The sequence below is a fragment of the Sorex fumeus genome, unplaced genomic scaffold (assembly GCF_029834395.1).
Source record: "Sorex fumeus unplaced genomic scaffold, SorFum_2.1 ptg000026l, whole genome shotgun sequence".
NCBI lineage: Eukaryota > Metazoa > Chordata > Mammalia > Eulipotyphla > Soricidae > Sorex > Sorex fumeus.
Window position 1 is genome coordinate 5,100,854 of NW_026606083.1, and position 26,243 is coordinate 5,127,096.

The 26,243-nt window shown below is 46.3% G+C and overlaps 1 protein-coding gene across 2 annotated transcripts in view; it reads left to right on the forward strand.

Moving 5' to 3' along the window:
* Positions 1 to 26,243, forward strand: part of INTS4 (integrator complex subunit 4) — a 94,724-nt gene that overhangs the window by 53,498 nt on the left and 14,983 nt on the right. For both annotated transcript variants that reach the window (XM_056114763.1, XM_056114764.1), the window contains 7 exons: positions 2,791 to 2,996; positions 7,176 to 7,318; positions 9,488 to 9,603; positions 11,658 to 11,791; positions 17,325 to 17,482; positions 22,346 to 22,439; positions 24,916 to 24,996. In XM_056114763.1, the coding sequence (XP_055970738.1) occupies positions 2,791 to 2,996; positions 7,176 to 7,318; positions 9,488 to 9,603; positions 11,658 to 11,791; positions 17,325 to 17,482; positions 22,346 to 22,439; positions 24,916 to 24,996 (932 nt within the window). The remainder of the gene's footprint in view (positions 1 to 2,790; positions 2,997 to 7,175; positions 7,319 to 9,487; positions 9,604 to 11,657; positions 11,792 to 17,324; positions 17,483 to 22,345; positions 22,440 to 24,915; positions 24,997 to 26,243) is intronic.

Genomic DNA, 26,243 nt, shown 5'->3' on the forward strand with positions numbered 1-26,243 from the left:
AGGGAACAAACAGTTGTGGTTCCTGAGAGAGGCCTGACCCAGCACCACATAGTCCCTGCAGTGACCCCCGGAAGCTGCTGGGCCTGAGGGTGACTTTTGCCCCACCTCTCAGCCTTATTTTAACTCCTTTGCTTTGTTTAGCTTCTTCAGTCATATTTTTTCATTCTTAATATTGGTGTGCTTCAATTATACACTGTATCTAGGGATCTTAATTTTGAAAAATCAATTAAGTTGTCACTGGCATTGGGTCTAGCAAACTTCATGTTTATAGAATCATGGATAAACTAGGGTTTCAGGGACACATTGCTGGGAGCCTTATCTCACGGGCTATGGACTTCATCATAGTATCATACATACGTGTAGTTCCCTGCTTGACTTGTACATGTGGTTACTCTTCCTGTAAAGGCTTTCCTCCTTTCTCTTGGCTAAGCCGACTTCAAGCATAGCTTTTTTGTGGGGGTGGGGTGGCAGAGTGGGGTAAGGGTGAGTGTTGGTTCTTCTCTGGAAAGCAGCCTCTGGGTTTGTTTGATCTGTGCAGGTTCTGGAGTGTTTTACATACCTGAGCTTTTCGACTGTACAGTTAGCACGTTCTAACTCAGTTTTTCTTGCCTATAAGCTTAGGGACTGTCTTCTTTTGCTCATCTTCATAGTGTCAGTGCTAAGCAGAAAGTTAGGAGTAGGGTCCTAAGTTAAGGTTAGGGTCCGATCACATTTACTCAGGCACCAGAAGATTGTTGTTTTCCCCGTCCTAACATTACCCATCCTTTTTCTTGACTCTGAACCCTTCAGGAACTGTCATAAATTTTCACCTTTCCGTAAAGTATTGCAGAAATGATTTAACTAATTAATTAACCCACTGATAGCTGTGCTATGGGGAGAACAAAAGGCAAGACTTCTTTTGCCTGTGATTGGAGCATCAGTGGCTGCTTCCTGCTCTCAGAAGCTCCCCTGCAAGACTCCCCATGAGTCAGTGTGACAGCCTGGCTTATGCTGCAGGAGTGCCAGCACTCTCCACATGTGGGTCCATCTTGACTTGTAATTCTTAGCGGGCACACCTTTTAAATTAAATTTTATGAGGGCCAGTGTGATAGTACAGGGTTTAGGTACTTGTCTTGGAACGATCCCCTGCTCTGTGTATGGTCCCCTGAGCCCTACCTGGAGTGAGCCCTGAGCACAGATGAATGTTACCCCAGAGCAAACAAACAAAACAAAAGTTACATCTTTTTTTTTTTTTTTTGCTTTTTGGGTCACACCCGTCGATGCACAGGGGTTACTCCTGGCTCTGCACTCAGGAATTCCCCCTGGCAGTGCTCAGGGGCCCATATGGGATGCTGGGAATCGAACCTGGGTTGGCTGCATGCAAGGCAAACACCCTCTCTGCTGTGCTGTCGCTCCAGCCCCCAAAAGTTACATCTTATAGAGAAAGTCCTACTGATGAAAAACAATTAATATCAAGAAAAATCTGAATTTTCTCTCTTTCTGTGTGTAGTGTCTCTGCTTTTTTTATTTAAAAAATAATTTAGGCACCACAGTTTGCAGTATAGATAATGTCAGTTTTTATGCAAAGAACATTCCAGCACTACATCTGCCACCAGTGTCTGCTTCCCTTCACCTTACCCTGTGTTGTCCCCACTCTCTTTGTCCTCTCTCCTTCTTCCTGCTATAGTGAGATGCTTGCTATAAAGGAACAGTTCTCACTTGTTCTCACCTTTTCACCTTTGATAAATATAGTGGGAGGTGTGTGTGTGTGTGTGTGTGTGTGTGTGTGTGTGTATTTTACTTGTTTTGGGTTTTTGTTTGCTTTTGGGCAATCCAGCAGTGCTCAGGGCTTACTCGTAGCTATGTGCTCAGAGATCACACCTGACAGGCTTGGGAACTCTAGCCCCTGTATTGGCACTCCAGCCTAATATATGTGAGTTTTAACTTAAATACTGGAGACTGTTTTACTTTCTGAAACTACATTTTGTGTCAGAACCAGGTGGGAACCCCTGAATGAAACAAGCATGTGTGGAAGCCTCCTGAGCACTGTCCCTAGCAGCAGTTCTGCATTTTTCTGCACTTGACAACCAGCACTGGCCACACGCTTTCACTCAGTCACAGGTTGTTACTCCAACCTTGTCTTATCTATGCTCTGTTCAGGAATGCTGTGAGTGGATTTGTGGAATGCTTCCTGCGTTGGCTTGGCTTGAGCATCCAAAGCTCAGGTAGAAGACCTGCGTCATTTTCCAGGGTTCTTTGGAGACCAGTTGTTATGCCATGGCTAACAGACCCCAAGCAGTTTGCCTCTACCTACTTAGTCTCACAGTTCTGGTAGGGGACAAACCTTGTTTTCATGAGCATTGGAGATAGTTGAGGTGCAGGAAAGTTATTGGGGTCATTTTCCAGGCTGTGGAGAGATCAGTCTCTGCACTTCTGCTGAGATCAAGCCCTGAGTATCAGGAGCCCTCGGCCCAGAGTGACCCTTGTGGTCTCTGCAGAGCCAACCAGGTCCCTCTGCCCAGTCTCACCCCTCAATGAGATTAATGGGATCAGCTTGTTTTTGTCGGGTCCTGTTGGTATTTTTAACACTACCGGGTGAAAGATGGTTGGACTATTTCAGTAGATGAGACAGCTTTGTTTCTAAGTACTGCTGATAGAGCCGGATATGTCACGTGGTCCTGTGTGGGTGGCACTTCTCACACTCCTTGTTTTTAGGGCAGCCTGCAGTCTGTGGCTGCCCCAGGCAGAGGTGGACAGAGGTGGCTGCGCTGGCCCTGGGTGAGGAAAAAGACCTTTTTTCTATTGTCCTAGAGGTGCGCATCGCCGCCGTGGAGGCGCTCTGCATGCTCGCACAGTCCTCGCCCTCCTTCGCTGAGAAGTGCCTGGATTTCCTGGTGGACATGTTCAACGACGAGATTGAGGAAGTGCGCCTGCAGTCTATACACACCATGCGGAAGATCTCCAACAACATCACGCTGCGGGAGGACCAGCTGGACACAGTGCTGGGCGTGCTGGAGGTTAGTGCTCTCCCGTGCCGCGCACTCTTCCCACCAGCCGCCAGCGCCGGGGCAGCGTGTGTTCTGACAACTGAACCCGAAAGAAAACGATGCTGGCTCGGAGAAGAGAGCAGATGCGTGCAGAATCACGCTCCTGGGGCAGGGGAGCAAAGGAACTGAGGGTGCTGCGCTCTGAACTGCAGCCAGACTCAAGGACAGTGGAGCAGCCATCGTCCCAGCACATCTTGGTGACCTGTACCAAGTATTTCTTTCCTGTCTCTGGCCCTTGATATTCTCTTCATTAAATGGGGCTCGTTCCTCACGTTTGTGTTCCTTTTGGGAAGAGGAAGAAGGCCCCTGCACGTGCTAGCAAGCTGCTTGACCTGTGGGAGTATTGGCGTAGCACTATTCTCAGTGTCAGTGAGCTGCTTTAGAAAGGTCTCTTGGCGAGTTGATGTCCGTGGTGGGTCCGAAGGGTGTCAAAGTGGATTGTCCTCAAAAACAAGTTCTTGTCTCTGAGTTTCTCACAGTGTACAGGGAGGGAGTAGGTAAGAAATGTCATTGTCCTGGAGGGTGGCATGTAGCCTCAGGGAAAGACACAGCAGGGCTGCAAGAACAAATGTTTCTGTGTGGGAAGTGGGCATGAAGCCTGAGGGGGGGTCAGGAGCTGGAGATGCTGAATATGTGTGTGTCCTTGGGTCGTTGTGGGAAAGCAAGGAGTCTCCTGAGGTGGGCTGGCCTGATGAGATGAGTTTAAGAAGTTGAGGGGCTGAAGATCTATTAAGGGCTAAGGTACTTCCCTGGCATGCAGCCAACCCTAGTTCAATGCCTGGTACTGTAGAGCGTCCCCTGAGCACTGCCAGGAGTGATTCCAGAGCACAGAGACAGGAGTAAGCCCTCAGCACCACCAGGTGTGGCTCCCAAATAAAATATAAAAAGAGAATTGAGAACTTGCTTTCACAGAGAAATCTGTATGCAGGTCTGTTGTGACTTTCTTTGTAATAGGCTCAAACAGAAGGAACACAGACACCTTCATTTGCTGAGAGGGTAATGAACCGGGGTGCATCTGTCATAAAGGAGAGCAGTGGTCGGGCGCTGAGCAGGGTGCTCGGTGATTTTATTTACGATCACTTCGGAAACGCAAGATGGGCAGAAAAACACATCCATGACTGGCAGAGGCTGGATGTGAGGGTGGTCAGCAAAGGAAGAAATGGGAGGTATGGAAGTATTTTCTTCTCTTTTCTTTTTTCTTTAAATTTAGTCACTGTGAAATTACAAAGTCATTCATGACTGGGTTTCAGTCACGCGATGTTTTGACATGGCTCTATTCACCAATGTCGCTTCCCGCACCCACCAGTCTGCCTCTGTGAGGAAATCCTTCTTGTGTTTGCACTGTGGTTTACAATAGTGTTGCTGATAGGGTTTCTTACATAACACTTTACCATCTATTAGTACCACCTTTTCCTCCCGGAGGGTGTGGAAGTATTTTATATTATGACTGGGAGATAATATCTCACTCTATTATTACTTTGTAATCTCAAATGGGCTCTCATCCTTTGATGAAAGGAATCAAAATTCTTGCAAGCATTGGCTGGTACTGGAAAAGTAACCAGGTAGTACCTTTCCACGTAGAACACAAATACTTACTCTCATAAACCTGAAAAAGGGGGCCAGAGTGATAGTGCATCGAGTAGAGTGTTTACTTTGTATGCGGCCAGCCTGGGTTGGATGCCCGGTACCCCATGTGGTCCCCCAAGCACCGCCAGGAGTAAACCCTGAGCATCGCTGGGTGAGATCCCCAAATGGGGGGGGGGGAAACACCTGGAAAAAGAGGCAGGAGAGAAGTTGAGAGCCTCTTACTGAATTTCTGATTCTGCATTGAGGCTCAGGAAATAAAGTCCTGCAGCAGAAGCACCCTCCCATAGGATGTGCCCTAGTTAATTGCTTCATGGCGCCCTCACGTGCATGATAAATTGCAGCTCAGACAGGCACAGACTGGTTTCCTTGTGCTGGCAGCTTATCCCTCAAGCCTCAGGAGAACAAGTCGCACTACAGGAAACTGAAGCCCTCCAGTAATGAACGGAAAGGGACACTCTCAACTCCTCATTCTGAAAATTAGCAAATTAAAGCATCAGGCTTTGGGGCTGGAGCAATAGCACAGCGGGTAGGGCGTTTGACTTGCACGCGGCCGACCCAGGTTCGATTCCCACCATCCCATATGGTCCCCCGAGCACCGTCAGGAGTGATTCCTGAGTACATGAACCAGGAGTAACTCCTGTGCATCTCCAGATGTGACCCTCCAAAAAAAATTAAAAAAAAAAATAAAGCATCAGACTTTGTCCATCAGACTAAACTTCAGGATAGCTAAGTGTTAGTAAGAAGAAAGATTCCAGCTGTTAGGTGATGAGGAATGATAAAATTTGTCACCTTGTTTCACCACTTTAATGAATTACTAGATCTTGACAGGAATCAGTCCCAGCACTGCAATAAGCCAAGCAGAAACCGGCATAAACAGTACTTCAGGCTCAGAGACAGTGTATAGGAGGGAGGCACCTGCCTTTCAAAGGTTTTGGGCCATTCATGGCCCTAGTTCTAATCCCCAACACCATGTATGGTCATTGAGCACTCCGAAGCACAGAACCAGGACGAGCTCCTGAATGCAGTGGGTTGTGACTCACCCCACCCCCACCCCCATAGAAAAGCACTTCGAAAGTCTGAAGCTGGAAAGGGTCGGGCTGGCTCAGATCCCAGCATGGCACAGCCCCACAGGGCTCTCAGTCACCTGGGGTTTGGGCTGGCTTCTGCCCATGATCCTGTGGCAAACTCCCAACCTGTTGGAGCGGCGTTGTATTTCTGGAGCATTAATGTTGACGCTGTTTTAAATTATGGTGCCTAGATAAAGAAATAATCCTCCTAAATTTGAATGTTCTCCTGAACCCTTTTCAGAGTTCTCTCCATGATCCTCTCAGTTTCAGAGCATACATAAGTTTTTGCCTTTTCACTTAAAGACCCTGCAGCAGGGATTTGATTTTAATTGCTTCTGTAGCCCCAATAGTAAGTGCTTGATAAGTATGTGTTTAGCATTCAGTAGATTATGACTGTACAAATAAGAGGATAGACATATAACTTCTTAAGCCTCACTTCCAAGTATCACCCCTTCTCTGGTGGTTTTTTGTTTGTTTGTTTTTTTGCTTTTTGGGTCACATCCAGTGATGCTCAGGGATTATTCCTGGCTCTGCACTCAGGAATTACTCCTGGCAGTGCTTGGAGGACCATATGGGATGCTGGGGATCGAACCCAGGTTGTCTGTGTGCAAGGCAAACGCCCTACCCGCTATGCTATTGCTCCGGCCCCTCTCTGGTGTTTTTTAAGCATATATTTTGTTTTCTTTTGTGGAGAGGGGAGTTACACTTAATGGGGTTCACAGGCCCCTCCTGGTTCTGTGCTTAGGGCACGTTTGGTGATTCTTGATGTTGTTGCCTAGCCTCCAGCATTCAAAGTTTCAACACCAGGCTGTGGAGCCTTCTCTCCAGCACTAAAGGTTTTGTGGATCTGGGTCACATCTGGCAGTGCTCAAGGGATTATCTGAGGTACTGGAGATTGAACCAGGGTAGTCCTCATCAAAGCAAGAATCTTAACCCCTGTACTATCTCCTTGGCTCCCCTATGGTTTTTATTTTTGTTTTGTTTTTTTAATTAAGGTAGATTCTCCCCTTGGCGTTGCTATTGTGATAGTTGGGCTTGTTGCACTCCGTACTGGTGCTCAGGGAGGGCCACAATTTCAGTCACAGATGCAGTGCTTGGAGATCACTCTAGTGGCTGTGCCCTGGGGCTGTGCTGGGAGTCCAGCTTGCCTGTGTCTTGCCTGTAAAGTAGCGCTCTCCCGGGGGCTGGAGTGATAGCACAGCGGGTAAGGCGTTTGCCTTGCATGCAGTCAACCCGGGTTTGATTCCCAGCATCCTATATAGTCCCCTGAGCACCTCCAGGAGTAATTCCTGAGTGCAGAACCAGGAGTAACCCCTGAGCATCGCCGGGTGTGACCCAAAAAGCAAAAAAAAAAAAAAAAAAAGTAGCGCTCTCCCTCAACTCAGCTATATCCATGAGTCGTGGTGTGATTTGGCTGCTTCTCCACGGGTAGCTAGCCAGAAGTGGTCATTGTCGTTATTATGATGAGGATGATAATTGATGTTTCACTTTTAAGGATTCTTCCAGAGATATTAGAGAAGCACTTCATGAGCTCTTATGCTGCACTAATGTTTCGACCAAAGAAGGAATCCATCTTGCGCTGGTGGAGCTGCTGAAGAATTTGACCAAATACCCTACTGATCGGGATTCCATATGGAAGTAAGCACTCTTTTTGCTCATGTGCCCTTTTAGTTTAGCAGTATGATAAATGTGCAACATTTGCATTGTTCAGTGGGTCACCGTAGATTATGACATGACCCTTATTGTAGAAATCGGCCTCAAACATGCAGGAGTCTGGCTTTGTTTTGTTTGTTCTGGCTGCCCTTAGCAGTGCTCAGGAGCTCTTCATTGGTGGGGGGGAGGGTCACTCACAGTGATACTCTGGGAAGCATGTGATGCTGGGAATTGGGACTTCCTGCATGCAGAGTGTGTGTTGCTGGGCTGTGAGCCATCTTCACTGCTCCCGAACCCTTGGTAGAAAAGCGTGTTGCCAGGGCTCCATGTGTTCCTGATTGTTACTAATGGCAATTAAGAGTAGCTAACTAATAGTTCACTGAGTTATCGATGTGGTAGATAGCTGTCTAAGTAGTTTCCTTTCATTATCTCATTTATTTGTACTATCTGAGCTAGTGCTTTTGAATCTCATTTCCTAGATAAGAAATTTATTTGCCCAGGACCAGGGATGTTTGTTCAGTAGAGCCCTTGCCTTGTATGTTAAGACTCTGGACTCAATTCCTAGCATTATTAAGAAACAAAAAGCGACTCATTTGCTAAATGCCACACAATTACAAAATTTGATTCCAGATCAGATGTCTCTGATTTCAGAGCTTTACCCAGTATATAGTTACACTGTTCTTGCAGATAAATAACAGAAACATTTGATATACAATGACTAAGCAATAAGGTCTCATTTATTTTGTTGTTGTTGGTACAACAGGAACTGAGCAAGTTGGTTCCTAGATCTGTTACCCAATAATTTAAGGGGGCTTGAAATGTGTGGGGTATTTTTTGCATCCTCTCTCCTTTGTCCAAATTGTGTGGTAACTGCCTTAGAAGACAGTATCTCATATCACATTGAGTGAAGCAAGCCAGAAGAAGAAAGACAAACACAGGATGATCTCACTTACCTGTGCTCTACCAACTACTGGGTGAGAAAATGTATTGTAGTAAAGTGGGATGCTTAGATCATCCTTGACCCAGTGTTTAGAGAGGAGAAAGGGAGGGAAAGGAATTGGGGAGGGTGCGGAGAAGAGAACAAGAAGTAATGTATTAAGAGACACCAGGGCCTCAGTTATACTGGTGATATGGGTGAGGGTGTAGCCATACATCCAAAATACAGAGACAGCAGGACTGAAAACCTGAGAACTTAGCTGCAGCCACTGAAATTTTGTGATGTACCTGTCAAGAAGACAGGTGGGGGTGGGGTGGGGGATGTGAATATGAGAACACGGGTGGAAGGAAGTTGACTCTGGTGGAGGGATTGGTGTTGAAATATTATATGCCTAGAATTCAGCTATCAATGATTTTGTGAATCAGTTTTTTAATGAAAGAAAATGGAAAAAAGAAAAAGATGATAGCATCTTAGGATAGAAAAGGGACAATACTTGTCTCATGCACCCCCCCCCCCCCCCCCGTTTGCATTTGCGCCCTGAGAAGTCCCTACACACCTGCTGGAGGTTCAGAAAGGGGACAGTGCTTTGTCTTATGCATCCCTTGCCCTCTGAGAAGTTCTTACCTACTGCCTCCAGGCACAGAAGTCCAAGCCAGCCCAGGATGGGATTGCCAGGCTGGCGAAGGGTTTTTGGGGGGGTTTTTGAAGAAGAGAAGGGGGAAATGGCTCTTGGTTGAATGACAGTAATATCTGTTATAAGTATGTCTTCATAATGACCACGTTTTTAGACAAATTAACTGAGTGCTAACATAATTTGATGATTCCTCTGAAGTTGCAGAATTAACAAAGATAAAAAATTTCTGATTCTGGAGTCAGGGTGTGACTTAGTGGTGGCACGAGCTCCACTCATGAGGCCCATGGGTTCAGTTCCTGATAAATGCTTGTTTGCAGCACGTTGGCATGAATATATCACACAAACAGACACTCAAGCTTTTACACACTCATATTCACACAGATAATACACTATACAATGACTACAACACACTCATGCTGACACAGTTATACTCACACAAACTTACCCCGTCACACCCAACTTACACTTCTAGTGAGAATCAAATTAAATCAAATCTCCTGCTCTGAATATCGTTTCCAGTCCTAGTGTCTGTAGTTTGAAAGTATTCCTTTAACTTGCTGCCCGGTTTCTTGTTTTGTTTCAGGTGCTTGAAGTTTCTGGGGAGCCGACACCCAACTCTGGTGCTTCCCTTGGTGCCTGAGCTCCTGAGCACTCACCCATTCTTTGACACGGCTGAGCCTGACATGGATGACCCAGCCTGTATCCTCTGAGTTCCTGAATGGTGCTGCTGCCCTTCTGGGGGTTGGAGGGCTGGATGGGATGCTTTCTGCAGCATAGCTTGCTCTGCAGTTGGCTTTTTCTTTTCTTTTCATGTTAGGTGAGAGGAGGATATTTTGAGGGGGACCTGCTATTATTCTCAGCATCATTGTTATTTTTTCAGTGACTCACCTTGGCCATTAATGATACTGTTTTAACTATTTCTTGAGTACCTACCATTGTTCCAAATACCACTTAAAACTGATCTTCCAAACAACAGAAAGGGGAATTATTCTAAGTTTTCAGGTGAGAAAATCAAGGCTGAGCTAGCCAAAGCTAGCTCAAAAGAGCAAATCTGGGAGTCAGTAAGATGTCTCTAGTTTCAAAAATTGCACTTTTCCCTTTGTCTTACTCCTGATCATTTTGATTGGAAGCCTGATGGGCAATGCCGCGCTGTGCCCGGTGACCAGCCTGGTTCTGAAGCCATGCAGCACTCCACGCCTGGACACTTTCCTGGGAACACATCTGTGTATTGATACAATCCTCGCCCCAACCTTTTCCTTTTGCTCTCTTTATGGGAGATCCTTAGACTTAAAGGTATTTATCGAGACACAGGGGTCAGCCCAGCCACTCACCTTTCTACTGTTGACTACTTTCTTGCTTTATGTTTATTAAGGGGGATGTGTGTGGGGGGGTCACACCAGTATTTTGGACACGGGGGTCACTCCCATCAGTGATAGGAAACTCCAGGCCCGCCCATGCAGTGTGCTAGGATGAAACTTGGCCTTGTGAGTGCGAGATTGAGATCTGAACACCACCTCTTTGTGCTCTCCCTGTCCTTTTTTTTGTCCCTCTCAATGCACTGGAGAATTACATGAGAGTTTGGCTGACTTGTGTGTCGACCAGTACTCTACTGTTTACCTCGTGTCTCCCAGACTAACCAGAGAGAGGCCCAAAGAGAGATAGTGCAGGCATTAAGCAGCCCCCAAAGCAGCTGCCCAGAGGGCAGAAAATTGCTGGAGTGGCCCCACAGCCCAACAGTCTGCTTAGAAGACTCCCTTCCATCCCTCTCACTATGTACTCACACCCCAAAGACCTGTCTCATGTGCTTTGCATGCAGGAGGTCTGGATTTGATCCTTACTGTCATATGGTCCCTAGACTACCACTGGTATAGCCAAAAATCTAAAAATAAATTTCACAGGACTGTAACTGCCATAGATAATGCTGTTTCTGATGGGTATAGGCCAAATCCATTAACCCATTCATAACAGATTTTTCATTCTTGATGTCGTTAGCATATTTGTTACAGTGAATGGGGATGTAGCTCAGGGGAAGTCTTAATTGTGTGAGCCCCTGGGTTCTGTCCCTGGCACTACCACTCCCAATTTTTTGTTGTTATTATGTTGGACCTTAACATTACAAGGAGTTTCAAAGAATTTGATCAACAAACCTTATGGACGACTTTGAAGGGCTGAAGACTGGTAGCATGTGTAATTACACTTATGGTGGAAATATCAAGAAAATTAGAATTGGAAGTTGAGTGGCCAGACCTTTAGTTCAGGTAGGGTTGTATATGTGGTCTTTACACGTGGCCGACCCAGGTTTGATCCCAGCACCCCATTTGGTTCCCCCTCCCCAGCCTGCCGGAAGTGATCCCAGGAGTAAGCTCTGAGCATAGCTGTGTGTGGCTCAAAACAGCAACAATGAACTAGAGGTTCAACATGAAGATTCTACCCCACTGGTTAGTCTCATGATCAGACTTGAACAGATGAGGTGCTGCCTCTCAGCTTTCTTGATTATCAGAAAGTTGTTGGATTGGGGGAAGAGCTCAGTGGACTGAGTATACACTTGGCATGTGGGAGCCTGGGCTCCATCTCTGGCACTACATGGTCCCCTCAGTATTGCCAGAAGCGACCCCACAATTCTGAACTGGAAGTAGATAAAAAATAAAAAGAGAAGAAAATTATTGTCCTTTAATGGAGATTGGGGAGTACCAAGTTTTGGGCAACTCAACCTGTGATATCTCCCAAGTTTCCTTAATGTGCTTGTCCCTCAGATATTGCAGTTTTGGTTCTCATCTTCAATGCTGCCAAGAGCTGTCCAACCATGGCCGCACTCTTCTCTGATCACACCTTCCGACACTACGCCTACCTTCGAGACAGCCTCTCTCATCTTGTCCCTGCCTTGCGGGTATGTTCACACCTTCTTAGCTTTGCTTTTTGTTTTTATTTTTTTGTACTTTGGTTCTTTATAGATGTTAAATAGCTGGAAGCAGATTGTCTTCTCTGAAAAGTCATCTTTATGTGTTCTCTCTCTCTCTCTCTCTCTTCGGTCACAGCGGAGGTGCTCACTCCTGGCTCTGCACTCTGGGGTTACTCGGGTTGGGGGGTGGGGGCCTCCAGGACCATATGGTGTGTTGGGATGAACCCCAGGTTGACTTCATGCAAGACAAGTGTCTCACCCACTTGGCTATCTCTCCAGCCTCTAGACAGTGTATTTTAAAACAGGTAGACTGTGCTGTGTTTGTTTTCTTTGAGAGAACCCTTAGCTGTGCCCAGCCTGACGTGCCCAAGATGCTGCACTGCTGAATTGTCCTAGTGACGGAGCTGCTGGAGCGTGCGGCTGTGCATCTCCTAAGTTCCCAGTACTGGCATCTCAGTAGGAACACAGAAAATGAGTTGGGGTAGTTGTGTAGAAGCTCACAGAGCTCAGTGAGCAAAAGCAGTAGCACCTCACGGCTCAGCAAGCCTCAGACGGTAATTTAATGAAACCATTATGAGATAAATGTTGTAATAAGAAATGTAAAGTAAATGATTTTGTGCCTGTTCAGGTGCTAGCCTGGTAGGTGAGGGTGTAGGGGAGGTCACACTGCTGGTGGGATTGCTGTTGCAATATTGAATATCTAAAATTACAGTTATGAACAACTTTATAAATCATGTGTGTTTAAATAAAGTTTCAAATAAGGGAAAAAATAGTGACAGGTCAGAGAGATAGTTACAGGGATTAAAGGACTTGCTTTGGGGTCAACCTGTACCTGCGTGGCGAGTGCATCAGCAGCCTGATGGTGCCTTAATGCTTCCCGATATCGCAAAATTGCCACTGTGCCTCTGGCCAGACACCAACAACTTGGGACCAAGTTTTTCGAGAATTTAAACTACCGAAAGTTAGATATGTGGGAGTCAGGCCCATACACCACCTCCGGCTCTGCGATACAAGTTCATTTACTGGCCTTGATTCAGAGACCTATAAATAAGTCTTGAAAGAGGTCAAAAGAGAGCATTTAAGTGCATTAAATGCATTAAATCACACGCAGAGACCCACCTGCCGGAGCCAGATAAATACCTCATCATTTGACCTCTACTACCTCCTCTACCCAGCTGCCGACACACTCTAGGTCGCTTTCTGGACTGCTCAGGTCGAGCTTCACACATGAGTGAAGCCCCACAGAATGAGGCAAAGCGGAATTTTGTGACCTTGAACTCCAGACTCAATGGGACCCGGAAACAAAGATCCTCTGCCTGCTTCCACCAATCTCCAGTGACCCAGAGATCACACACAGAAGACCTACCCTGCTGGAGCAAGACAAATACCTCATCGGTCGACCTCCACTACCTCTACTACCCAGCTGCCACCACACTCCAGGTCGCTTTCCGAACACATTATAGGACACTTAATACCCATTTTTCATTATCACATTTAATGGGGTTCAGGTATGGTTTGAACCATGGGAACACCTGCAAGGGCGATTAGAGGCCGCCCTAAAAGCCTCTGTCCCTCTCAGAGAGCCTGGCAAGCTACCAGAGTATCCCACCTGCATGGCAGAGCCTGGCAAGCTATCCATGGCGTACTTAATATGCCAAAAACAGTAAATACAATGGGTCTCATTCCCCTGACCCTGAAAGAACCCCCAATATGGCAGTGTTAAGAAGGATGAGCAAGGAGAGGCTGATAGAATCTCAGGGCCGAACTAGGCTGCCAAAATGAAGAAGGACTAAAATGACTGTCTGTACTTTCAACACACGTACGCTGGCATCAGAAGCATCCATCGAGGACCTGATGGTGCAAGCATGGAAGATGAAGTACGACATCATTGGTCTGACTGAGATGAGAAGACATCAATCACATCATGCCGTTTTCAACACTGGAGAAGAGCTGTTTCTTGGGACATGCGACAAAAGAGGTGTGGTGTTGGTGTCCTTGTCAACACGAACTTGGTCATGAGCATTGATTCATTCGAGTGCCTAACAACCTGAATTAGACAATTACACTTGAATAGATGTGACTCACTGCCAGCAGTTTAAATCTTTGTTGTTGTCTATGTACCAACATCCAATTATGATGAAGAAGAAATTGAGAAGTTCTACATGGAGCTGGAGAAGTTCTATAAAGAAGACCACACCTTCTACAAGATAATTGTCGGTGATTTTAATGCCAAGATAGGACTGAGAAGATCGACCTAAGAACTCCACAACATGGGAAGATGCTGTCGTTGACAACATTGATGAAGAAAACGATCGACTGGTTTAGCACCTCCATGATTGTGTGAGGAACGCCGAGAGAGAGAAAGCCACAAAAAGGTGCCTGTCTTCAAAAACTCGTGAGCTCATTTGCCAACGTGGCTGGGTGCGAGCCTCAGGCAACAACAAGCTAACATCTGAGCTCGCAAAGCTGTGCAGAGAAGCGATCAAGGAAGACCTCAAAGAGAGAAGAGCAGCAATGCTGGCTGATGCAGCAGAAACTGGGAAAAGCATTTGCAACACCCGCCTGTTCTTCGCCAACTACAAGACCAAGATGACTGCCCTCCGATGTCCTATGAATCTATTACATCTTCCAGAAGGGCAGTGGAGATTATCCATGACTTCTACTCGGACCTCTTGGATAGCCACGTCCACCTGCCCACATACCAAATTCTGCAGGATGGATATGTCGTTCCCAATGTTCTCCCTTCCGAAATCTGACACACCATTTTGTCAGTAAAGAAGCGAACAGCACCCGGCCCAGACAAGGTCAGACCCAAACACCTGAAGAATCTGCTGTCAGTATTCGTCAATACACTGGCTCGGCTCTTCACACGCTACCTGTCTGAATGCAAGGTTCCGTCCCAATGGAAAACCAGCAGGACTGTTCTACTGTACAGAAGGGAGGCATCCACGACATTGGCAACTATCGCCTGATCTGCCTGTTGTCCGTCGTCTACAAGCTGTTCACTCAAGTCGTCCTGAATAGGATTGGCGGAACACTAGATGAAGGACAACCATGCGAGCAAGCCAGGTTCCGAAAAGGATTCGGCACGGTCGACCATATCCACACGGTAACCAAACTCATTGAGGTTTCTCGCGATTTCAAGATGCCGCTCTGTCTAATGTTCATTGATTTTTAATTGACTTTTAATTCTGTTGAGACTGAAGCGGTCATCGAAGCCCTAGCCAGACAGGGCATTCAAACTCAATACATCAGGATCCTCCATGAGCTGTATTACAGACTCACTACCAGTGTCTCACCATTGTACCAGGAAGTGATCACCCCTGTCAAGAGAGGGGTTTGGCAGGGTGATAGCATTTCACCGAAACTCTGCAGTGCCACCCTCGAGAACTTCATGTGGAATGGGAAGAAATGGGAGTGAAGATAGATGGTTGGCAACTACTCTGCCTCTGCTTCACTGATGATATCATTCTAATAGCACCAAACATTAGCCAAGTGGTACAAATGCTGGCCGACTTCGACGGTGAGTGTGGAAAGGTCACACTGCAGCTGAATCTCACAAAGACAGTATTCATGAGAAGCAGACTTTTTCCTGACGTTTCATTTGCTCTCGACGAAACGAACAACTCCAAATGCAGCAGTGATGTGTACCTAGGTTGAGAAGTCAACATGATGAATGACCTGGCACCTGTGTTGCGCAGGAGGAAGAGAGCGACATGGAATGCCTTCAAGAGTGTTGAAGAAATAGCTAAGAGGACGAAGTACCTCCGACTTCAGGCACATCTCTTTGACTCCACCGTTCTTCCTGCATTAACGTTCACCTCAGAGACCTGGGCCCTACAAGAACAGGATTAGAACACTATTCAGGTCTCCCAAAAAGGAATCGAAAGAGCTATGCTTGGAGTATCATGCTAAACTCAATTGAGAGAAGAAATCCGAAGTTCCAACCTCTGTCGACAATCGAGAATCAGGGATGCTGTCTCTTTTGCCAAGGCGTCGAAAATCAGATGGACCGTACACATAATGAGATTTGGAGAGGACTGCTGGACTAGAGCCATTACTGACTGGATTCCACAGGATGTCAAAAGGTCGCATGCCGCCCACCTACAAGATGGTCAGACTTCTTCGTCAAGACCCTGAACGAATGGTTTGAGGCTTTTCATGTTCCTGGAGCGAGCAGACGCCATTGAGTTACAGTAGCACACGACAGGGACAAATGGAGAAGTTACTGGTGCCCGGTTGAGCAAATAGATGAGTAAAGGAATGTCAAGTGATCAAGTGAACGGCCATGATTCAGAGACTCACACATGAATCTTGGAGGAAAGCAGTATGCTGCAGAGTTGTCTCCCCACCACACACCTGGCTGATTTCACCCAGGCACCTTGGAGAGGGGCTGGTGTGTCCCTCCACTTGCCACAAATGAACCCCCGGCAACCTCACACCTCCATAACCCAATTGCTGCCGCACTCATGGCTGATCTTCACAGACTTTTCCTTAGCCCGCCCCGCCCCCCTGCCCAGTGCATGAGAATGAACCCTCTGAAAAACCCACGTGTGCGGGTCTAGTGACTGAAAACTCTAGGCTTCACAGAGTCAGGGATGGGCGACCCCTCCCCCATTTCCCCACCCTTCCGGTTCTCACCCAGGAACTGCCTCTGGGCACCATTTAAGCACATTAACGTCCATGATTCGGATTCACAAATGAATCTCAGATGAGAGCAGCATGCCACAGAGATGCCTCTGGACTCCCAAGTATTTAAAAAATTTTAGAATTACAGGAACGGAACCTCATACTATTCATGCCAAGGAGTACAAAATAAATTATTCAGCATCTGTCTAAGGGGCAGGCTGGGGTAGTTGTGGGAAGATTCAAAGCAATGGTGATGGGAAAGTGCAGTGGTGGTGGGATTGGTGTTGCAATATTGAAAGTAAAAAAATATTGTGGACAACTTTATTGAAAAGATCTGAAAAAAATTTTAAAATGAAAAATAAAACGTAATGTGGAGTTCATGCCTCTTTCAATGAGCTTAATCAGTGGCTAAATAAATAGCAATACTCCTACATACAAAAACATAAAAATAAAAATAAATGGACTTACCTTACACTATCAATCCTGCTTCTATCTCCACAGTGTCCCAAGCTTTGCTGGGGTGACCCTTGAGTGCAGAGCCAGGATACCCTGGAGCACTATGGGTATGCCAACACAAATCAAAATAAAAAAAATGACACGAGTAATGACACGAGTCCCATTCCTGTGTGTGGCTCATTTATTTCAGCCATATGTTGTCACTGTTCCTTACCCCCACCCTTGTTGCTTGTGGCCATAGCAGGTGGATTATACTGTTGTTCATAGTCATTTCTGTACTCCTGTCTCTCTCCCATCCCTTTTCCTTTTAAGCTCTCCTCCCTTCCCTAGTCCTTTTCCCCTTCTCTTTGCCTCACATATTGCTTGATTTTTCTTTTTTTTCCAAAGTCGTTGGGTCTGACTTTGATGGTACTGTCTTCACCCCATGTCTTCTCAGTTACCAGGGAGGAAACCTGTGTCATCTGCCACCTCGCCCAGCCTGGCACCTCACGAGGACCCTTCCTCCCAGTTCCTGCAGCAGAGCCTGCTGCGGGTGTACAGCCTGCAGCACTTGGACCCCCAGGGCTCCCAGGAGCTGCTGGAGCTCACCATCAGGTGAGGCTGGGGCTGCTGGCTCACTGCTGCTCACCGTGGTTTCCTGGTCTGTCTGACTCTTGTGTTTTGTGGTTGGCACATCAGGCAGTGAAAAGTTCTCCTTATTTTAGGACCAAAATGGCCATTGGTACACAAGTAGAAAGGCTTACAAAGAAGTTGCTTTAATTCTTTTCTTGTTTTATGAGTTAGTCTGGTGGATCATGGAAAATGCAGAGTTCTAGTGAGTTAAACAGGAGGAATATTTATTGTGTCATAGGGAATTTGTCCCACTTTTGTGTGGTTTCTGGGGAAAACTATACATTTTTAGTGTGCGCATGTACACACAGAGATATATACAGTTCTTGGTATGTAGTTTCTTTATTTCATAGCTGAAGGTTGTTCTGTTCTCCCCTTCTGTTTACAAAATCCTACTCGAGGCCTGGTGCTGATCCCTCTCTGGCTTTGTCCTTTGGTGACTCTGCCCTGGGCCTGCCTCTCCTCCCTGCTGCTGCTGCTGCTGCTGCTGCTCTTTGGCCCATGGTTCTCTGTTGAGAACAGCTGCTTTTCCTGACAATAGCAGGGGCACAGTGAAAACTCTCTGGACTGTCTTTGGCTGTTTCTTTGGCTGACTACATCTTATTAGGTGAGCCTTTTTTTTTTTTTTCGGCCATACTGAGTGGTGCTTGGAGCGTCCTCCTGGCTCTGGGCTCAGGGATCAGATCCCTGATGAACTTAGAGGACTGTATGGAGTGCTGGGGATCAAGCTGTGTTGGCCGTGTACAAGGTTCGTGCCTTTTTAGCTGTACTATAACCCTGGCCCAAGTTAAGTTCTAAACTAAAGATTGAATCAGCTGAACTCCTTGGTGTGTCCCCTCTCTTTTCCTTCCCCCAAATCAGCCTTACCCCCTGGTGTGTCCCCTCCTTTCTACCACCCTGAATCAGCCTGATCCCTTGGTGTGTCCCCTCCTTCCCCTCCCTGATTCAGCCTGACCCGTTAGTGTGTCCCCTCCTTCATAACCCCCTCCCCCGAATCAGCCTGATCCCTTGATGTGTCACCTCCTTCCTACCCCCCCCCCCCCCCACCGAATCAGCCTTGGTGTGTCCCCTCTCCCCCAAATCAGCCTGACCCCTTGGTGTGTCCCTTTCCTTCATACCCCCCTGAATCGGCCTGACCCCTTGGTGTGTTCCTTCCTTCCTTCCTTCCTTCCTTCACCCACAATCAGTCTGACCCCTTGCTTTGTCCCCCGCCCCCTTATACTTTAGTTAAGCAGGACAGAACAGGGTCTGAGGATGCAGAACAGGGTCTGAGGATGCAGCTTAGGCAGAGTGGTCACAGGTGGGTCTCTGTGTACCTCTGCAATTCCCAGGTTCTTCAATATTTTTAAGGTTAAAATTAGTGATAAAGATACTCAGACTCTTGAGTTGGAAAGTAGAAAAGTTTATTGGAAAGTAGAAGAGAAAGTCACAGAAGCTCCCCAGGAGGAACTCAGTATGGGACTGAATTAAGGTCGGGGAGTTTTGTGGGAGTCTTTTTAAAGACTCCTGGTCTTCTGTATCGGTTGGTGAATATTTAAAAGATGTCAGAAAATCCCATGGTTGTCCAGTTGGTCTCTATCTCTCTGGGCATCCTTGCCCTTATCGCAGAGGTCAGAGTTCCAGGGTCCTGGAAAGCTTGAGGAATGTTGGGTCAGGACTTTGGGAAAGCAATGTGTGTGAGTTTGATGAGGGGGGTGGGGTATCAAGAGGAAATTGGCTTCCTTCTTCAATGGCAAGAGGAAATGAATCTTCCAGGCCTAATTGCCAATTGTTTCTCTATCAGCCTAGACTCCAAGACAGAGCTTTTTCTTCCTGGGAAGCCCCAGGAATGCTGAGAAATAATCATGAGGGTGGAATGTTGATGGGGGAGAGATGAAGCATCTGGAGAGAGGAAACTGGTAGCGGGAGGCTGAGGCTTCCTCTTTCATTGAAATTTTCTCTTCTCTCTTCTCTTTTCATCTGATTTATTTATTGGTTATTGGACCAAATTCAGTAGTGCTCAGGGCTCACTCCTGGCAGGACTTGGGGGGACTTTATGGTGTACAGGGGACCAGACCTGGGTTAGCTGCATGCAAGACAAGCGCCTTCCCCACTGCTGTTGCTCCGACCCTTCCCTTCATCTTTGTTACTAAGGGGCTCCCTAGTGGAGCTCTACAGGAGTGTGCTCGTCTGTGCTTTCCTCTCAGAGAAAAAAGTTCTTATTTGAAACATTTGCTTTGTTTCAGAGTTGTTTTAGTTTGTTTTTGTGTAGAGTTAAAATCTTACTGCTATGGTGATCAGAGCTATAAGCTTCTTATTTAGTCTGATGAAGCCAAAAGGAGCAAGGGGGGAAGGGAATCCCAAAAGCATCCTGTGTGGCTACCCAGAAGACTTTGCCCTGTTTCTATCCTGTTTTTTGATTTGGGGTTGTGTAGAATAACATTGCCACAGGGAGCTCAGGTTTATCCGGTTACACCCATCACAGTGCTCCCATTCCTCTGTTTATCTGTAAATTCTTCTCTGTGCTCTGTGCTCTCCTCCCTAGCCAGTGAATCACCTTTTCTCCCTAATCAGATTCTGTTAGCTTGTAAGATCAGATCCTTCTAAGGACACTGAACTTGTATTGTAAGTTATGTTCTTTGCATAGTTTACCTTAAAGCAATGTCCTTCCTGTATGGACACAGAAAAACAGTTAATATTATGCTTTGTAACTTGGGAGTTGATTGACTCTGAATAATATTTACTCCTGGGCATCTGCTTTCTTGACTCAGTTGCCCTTAGTTCCTAGCACCCCAAAAGCAGGGTCCTGATGAGGGACTGAATGGACCCAGGGCAAGCTGTGAGCTACCCTGGCATCGAAATGGGCCAGGCCAAAGCGCCACGATACTCAACTTTAAGTTGAGGGCATGATCATGGACAAATACTGTCATGATTCAAAAGTAAGTAACAACGAGACTAGGACCCTACTGGGGCTAGGAAGACTAACCTGGCCTGAGGACTGTTTTTTTATATATATATAATTTTATATATATTATTTTATATATATATTATATATATATCACGATCACGACCATCCTGTTATTCGTCGATTGCCTTGAGTAGGCCCCAGTAACGTTCCTTCGTCCTAGCCCTGAGAATATATATATATATATATATATATATATATATATATATATAGTGGAATATATAGTGAGATGTCCTCAGGAAGAGCCAAACTGTAAGTTTATCTCTTACTGTGCTCATACAGAATGACACTGCTAGAAATATCAGAAGTAGACTTACTACAACTATTTAAGTAGATTACTAGCTGAGGAAAGAATACACCCTTGTTGGGATCCCACCCTTGAGCAGATCTCCTAGTAATCTGGAATAAATGTCTTCAGATGAGATTTAATCCTTGAGTTAATCTCCTCAAGGAATGGTCTTACCTCTCTTTGCTAATTTGTTAATGTTCAACCCACCTTTGTGTCACCACCCTACCTGATTGCTATATAAAGTAAGACTATAAGCTCAAAGGGGGCTTGGGCTCGAGAGAGCAGAGACTGAGGCTCAGGCTGAGGCTCGGGCAGAGGCTCAAGCTGAGGCGTGGGCTCGGGTTCGGGAGCTTGAGCTCCAGAGGGAAGAATCAGAAGTGAGAGTGAAGATTGGAATAAACTACAATTGATACTGACCAGCCTGGCCCTCATTCATTGCTTTGCCTGCCCATCACCATCATCCTCCCCGGGGTGGGGGAAACGGCTCAAGACTACTGAACGCAGGCGGTGCGAGAGATGCAGCGCTGCCGGACCTTCTGAAAACACACAGGGTTGGTTTGGGGGCTACACATGCCCAGGCTCAGGACTCCAGGTTCTTCACTCAGTAATTACTCTTGGCCATGCTCAGGGGACTATATAGGATGCTGGGGATTTAACCCATGTTCACTGTGTGCAAGGCAAATGCCCTGTCTGCTATACTATCACTCTGACCCAAAATCCTGTATGTCTTTTTACATAACTGAAATTACATATTTTATTACCAATTTATATTTTAATGACTATTCCATTGATAGGCATCAATTTTTTTAACAGTTTCTCTGTTATAGAACAGGTAGTTCTGGGTTGTACCATATTTGTCAATATAACAATTACTATTTTGAGTCAGAAAGCATTTTTTTTTTCAGTTGATAGTTTCCTTAGGATCGCTTTTTAGCATTACAGCTGCTGGTTTGGGGTCAGAGAGATAGTATATGGGGTAAGCCACTTGCCTGGGTTCAGTCCCTGTTATCCCCCCCTATAGCTCCCCAAGTCTTCTAGGAGGGACCCATAAGCTAGGAGTAAGCCCTGAGCACAGCTACGTATGGCCTAAAAAAGAAATACAGCTACTAATCAAATTCTTGGGCCATAGGTGTGACTTCTGTATAGCAGTATGATTTTACTTGCCAAAAAATGTCTGTTTAAACTGCTCTCAAAGTGAGTCACTGTCACTGTCCTCCCGTTGTTCATCGATTTGCTCGAGCGGGTCCAGTAAGGTCTCCATTGTGACACTTGTTACTGTGTTTGTCATATCGAATATGTCACGGGTAGCTTGCCAGGCTTTGCTGTGTGGGCGAGATACTCTCAGTAGCTTGCTGGGCTATCCGAGAGGGGCGGAGGAATTGAACCTGGGTTGGCCAGGTCAGCCAGGTTGGCTGCGTGCAAGGCAAATGTTCTACCCACTGTGCTATTGCTCAAAGTGAGTAAAGTTCTTATTTTAACCACTTTAGTATTAGATGGTATCACTGAAAATTCAAAGAGCTGTCTCTGGGTGTAAAATGCTAAAATGCTTTTGGCATGATCTCTGCTGTTGGTGTCAGTATCCAGTGTGTGTGACCCAATGTTCTCTTTCCTGCAGAGATCTACAGAGACTTGGAGAACTTCAGTCTGAATTGGCAGGAGTAGCTGATTTCTCAGCTACTTATCTTCGGTGTCAGCTTCTTCTCATCAAGGTTGGTCTGCGTATGTTATGTTCATGATTAGTTAAGTTCTCTGATGCCACAAATGCTCATTAACAGTCCCAGAAGTGTCAATAAAGAGGGAAATGTTTGGTCTTAAGTAACTACTAGCCACTGTGGAATCATGTACTGTTCTGTGCAGTATTTGTTTCTATTGGAGAATTCTTTTGTTTTGCTTGGGGGCTGTACCTGGCAACTCTCAAAGGTCACCTCTGGCACTGTGCTCTGGGCTCACTTTTGGTGGGGCTTGGTGGACCATATGGGATGCCTGAGACCAAGCCAGGATCTGCTGTGTGCAAGACAGACACCTGCCCACTGTCTTCCCCATCTCTTCCAAACTACAGTGTCCTTTAATTAACCTACTAAATTCTTAGTTAATTCTATTTATTTATTTATTTATTTATTTTTGCTTTTTTTGGGTCATACCCGGCAATGCACAGGGGTTACTCCTGGTTCATGCACTCAGGAATTACTCCTGGCGGTGCTAGGGGGACTATATGGGATGCTGGGAATCGAACCCGGTTTGGCCGTGTGCAAGGTAAACGCCCTACCCAATGTGCCATCGCTCCAGCTCTATTTAAATTTTTTTTTTAATTAATTCACCATGAGGTACAGTAACAAAATTTTCATGTTTGAGCTTCAATCATACAGTCATCAAACACCCATCTCTTCACCAGTGCACGTTTTCCACCACCAAAATCCCCAGTATCTCCCCCCCCATTCCACACCTCCCCCTGCCTGTGCCACAGCCAATTTGCAAAATACTCTTTGTCTACTTTAGTTACCTTTAATATTTTGAGACCAGTCCTACCATCCCTCATACCTGCCGAAAATGCAATGCTAGCCAATGTGTTTTGTATTGTTTGTTATGGATATAATATAATGTCACGTGTCTGCAAGAGCGGCTGCATGCTCTAGGAATTCTAAGATTTTAATAGGGTCTGAAGAAATCGCTTGCAGCAAATTGCTCGGGTCCGAGATTCATTTGTGTGTCTCTGGATCATGACTATGTGGGAACTTAAGTATAGTGGGTGGATGTGGTGTCATCTTGGAGTCCCATCTGGGCGGGGGGGAAGGGGAAGGGCCCCCTTCTCCCCTGTCCCATGAGACTTGGGATTCGCCGTCACCGCCACTCGTACCTGGAGCTTCTTGCTGAATTCTAGAAAATGGCAGCTGCTGGAACTCCTAGAGGGCAGGCAGAGGGACATCACATGCCCCTGTCTGGAGCAGCCCAGCAGAAAAGGCCTATTGCAAAGTCCCGGACCATCTCTGCAACAAGTTGCTTGGGTCTGAGATTCGTTTGTGTGTCTCCTTAGTTAATTCTTAAGAACTAATTCTACCTAATTCTTTTTGTTTGTTTTGTTTTGGGGTCACACTGGGTGGTGCTCTGGGCTTCCTCCTGTTTATGTGCTCTCTCAGTCTTCTCTGCCTGTCCCCATGGAATCCCAGGAAACATAGTTGTGAGGAACCTGGGGTTTGTGGAGTATATCTATTGTGTCTACTGTGCATTGCACAAGTGGCAGTACTTCAGGAGCTGTGATCACCCTTCAGATGGCATAGGTTGTGTGCGTTTACTGCTGGGCTTCCCTGTGGGGCAATGCCTCCCATTCATGCCCAAGGCAGCCACAATCAGAAGGGGTGTGTGTTTGTTTTCCCGATCCTTCCTATCCTCCATGTGTAGGATTAGATTCCATATTTAGTTGTGTGGCTCAGTAAGTCCTGGAAGTCAGGGTGCGGGTGAGCAAATTGGAAAGGGACTCTCACATTTGGGGTGGAGGAAATAGGAAGGATTGAATCTGAGCTCTTCCCCACCTACTGGGAAGGGGTGGAGACCTCTGTGAAGTGAGTTCAAAGTAGAACAGGGTTGAGAAGATGAGAATGTCTTGACAGGTCCCGTGTTTGGGGATCTAGCTCTGCTTATTTTAGGGGGTACGGCACATCCAGTGGGGCTCAGGTCTTACTCCTGGAGGGGCTCAGGGTACTCCTTATATTGCTAGAGATGGAATCTGAGTCAGCCACATGCATGACAAGCTCCATAACTGCCGGACTCACTCTGGCTCCACAGAGCTGTTCTTAATTTTTACCCTTTGGCTTGTTTGGTTTTGAGCCATACCTGGTGGTATGCAGGGTGTATTCCTGGTAGGACTCAGGAATCACTCTTGCTGGGGCTCAGGTGCTGGAGATCAAACCTAGGTCAGCCACATGCAAGGCAAGCACGCTACCCACTGTACTATGTTGCTCTGGCTCCCAACCTTGGGTTTTTAAGTAAAACAAACATCTCAAATGAGTGTGGAGGTGTGTCTTCAGTGTGACATATATTACTTGTGTTTGGCATTGGGTTCTATCCCCATCATTGTGTGGGCCCCCAGCATCCCAGGAGTGGTCCTCACAGCTCGCAGCAACGGAAATAGCAAATTGTCTGCTACTCATCGTCATCTGTCCTCTCTTCTTTCCCAATTACTTCATGTAGGCCTTGCAGGAAAAGCTGTGGAATGTGGCTGCCCCCTTGTATCTGAAACAGAGTGATTTGGTCTCAGCAGCTGCGAAGCAGGTAAGTTTACTGAAACCCACCTTTATTTTTCGTTGTTATTGTTGTTTTCATTTTTTTCCCACTTTTAATTGATTCATCTTGAGAAACCGTTACAAAGCTTTCATGTTTTACCTTTGGTCATACAATCATCAAACACCCTTCCCTTCACCAGTGCACATTTTCCAGCACCAAAATCCCCAGTTTATCCCCGCCCTGCGTACCCCCCTCCCATTCTAACTCTTCCCCTGCCTGTGTGGTAGACAATTTCCCCCATACTCTCTCTCCACTTCGGTTACATTCGTATTTCAGCATCAGTCCCACTGCCACACAAACCTGCCGAAAAGGCACTGCTAGACAATTTGTTTTGTATTGCTTATTATGGATAGAGTATAATGTCCAGGAAATTCTGTGTCGTTCTCTTCCATCCGCTTTAGTTTATACTCTCTAGGTCTTGGCTATTGATGAAATTACTTGGTGCTGGTGCAGTTTGTGGTATGACTGCCAAGCTACTGGAAAACTGGGGGCCAGGGGGGAGGAGACCAGTCCTGATCCAAGCGGGCTTGGAGATCTTGGAGATATCTGGAAGTCTGAAGTTGCTATCAGGGTGCTGATGCACTCACCTCACAGGTACAGATTAACCTGCTGGTGGCACCACACCCCCACAACTCTCTGTTTTTATATTTGGTCTGATTTGCCGGGTGAGGCTGAGCCAGACCCCCAGCTCTTTCCCTCCTCTAGCTTATTCAGCAGCTGGATGACGTGATTCTGAAGGCTCTTTTGTTCCATAGTGTTTCCTGCAAGCGGACGGGAACTCCTGCTTCACATGCAGGTGCCTAGACTGGTCTTTGGCATGACATTGTCCCTAGCATTGCTGGGTGCACCCCCTGAGCACTGCACTGGGAATAACTCCAGCACTGACAGAGGTAGCCTGGAATAGTAACAACTGAAAATGTGTTTATATTTCAAGATTTGTATTTAAAAACTAAAATTTTGCCATTTTTTTTGAATTGTAAAAATGTCCTTATATTCTCAGTACATTAGCATTTAATTTTTGTTTGTCTTTCTCGGGCCACACTTGGTGTGCAAGTGCTGGGGGTTATGACTAGCTCAGTACTCAGCAGTTGCTCCCAGCAGTGATGGTGATTTCATGGATGGAGCCCAGACCTCAACATGCAGAGCTATGGTCCAGTTCTCCTTTTGGCCCATGTATATTTCGTTTCATTTGATTGAGTTTCTTCTGTTCTGTATATTTCGTTTCATTTGATTGA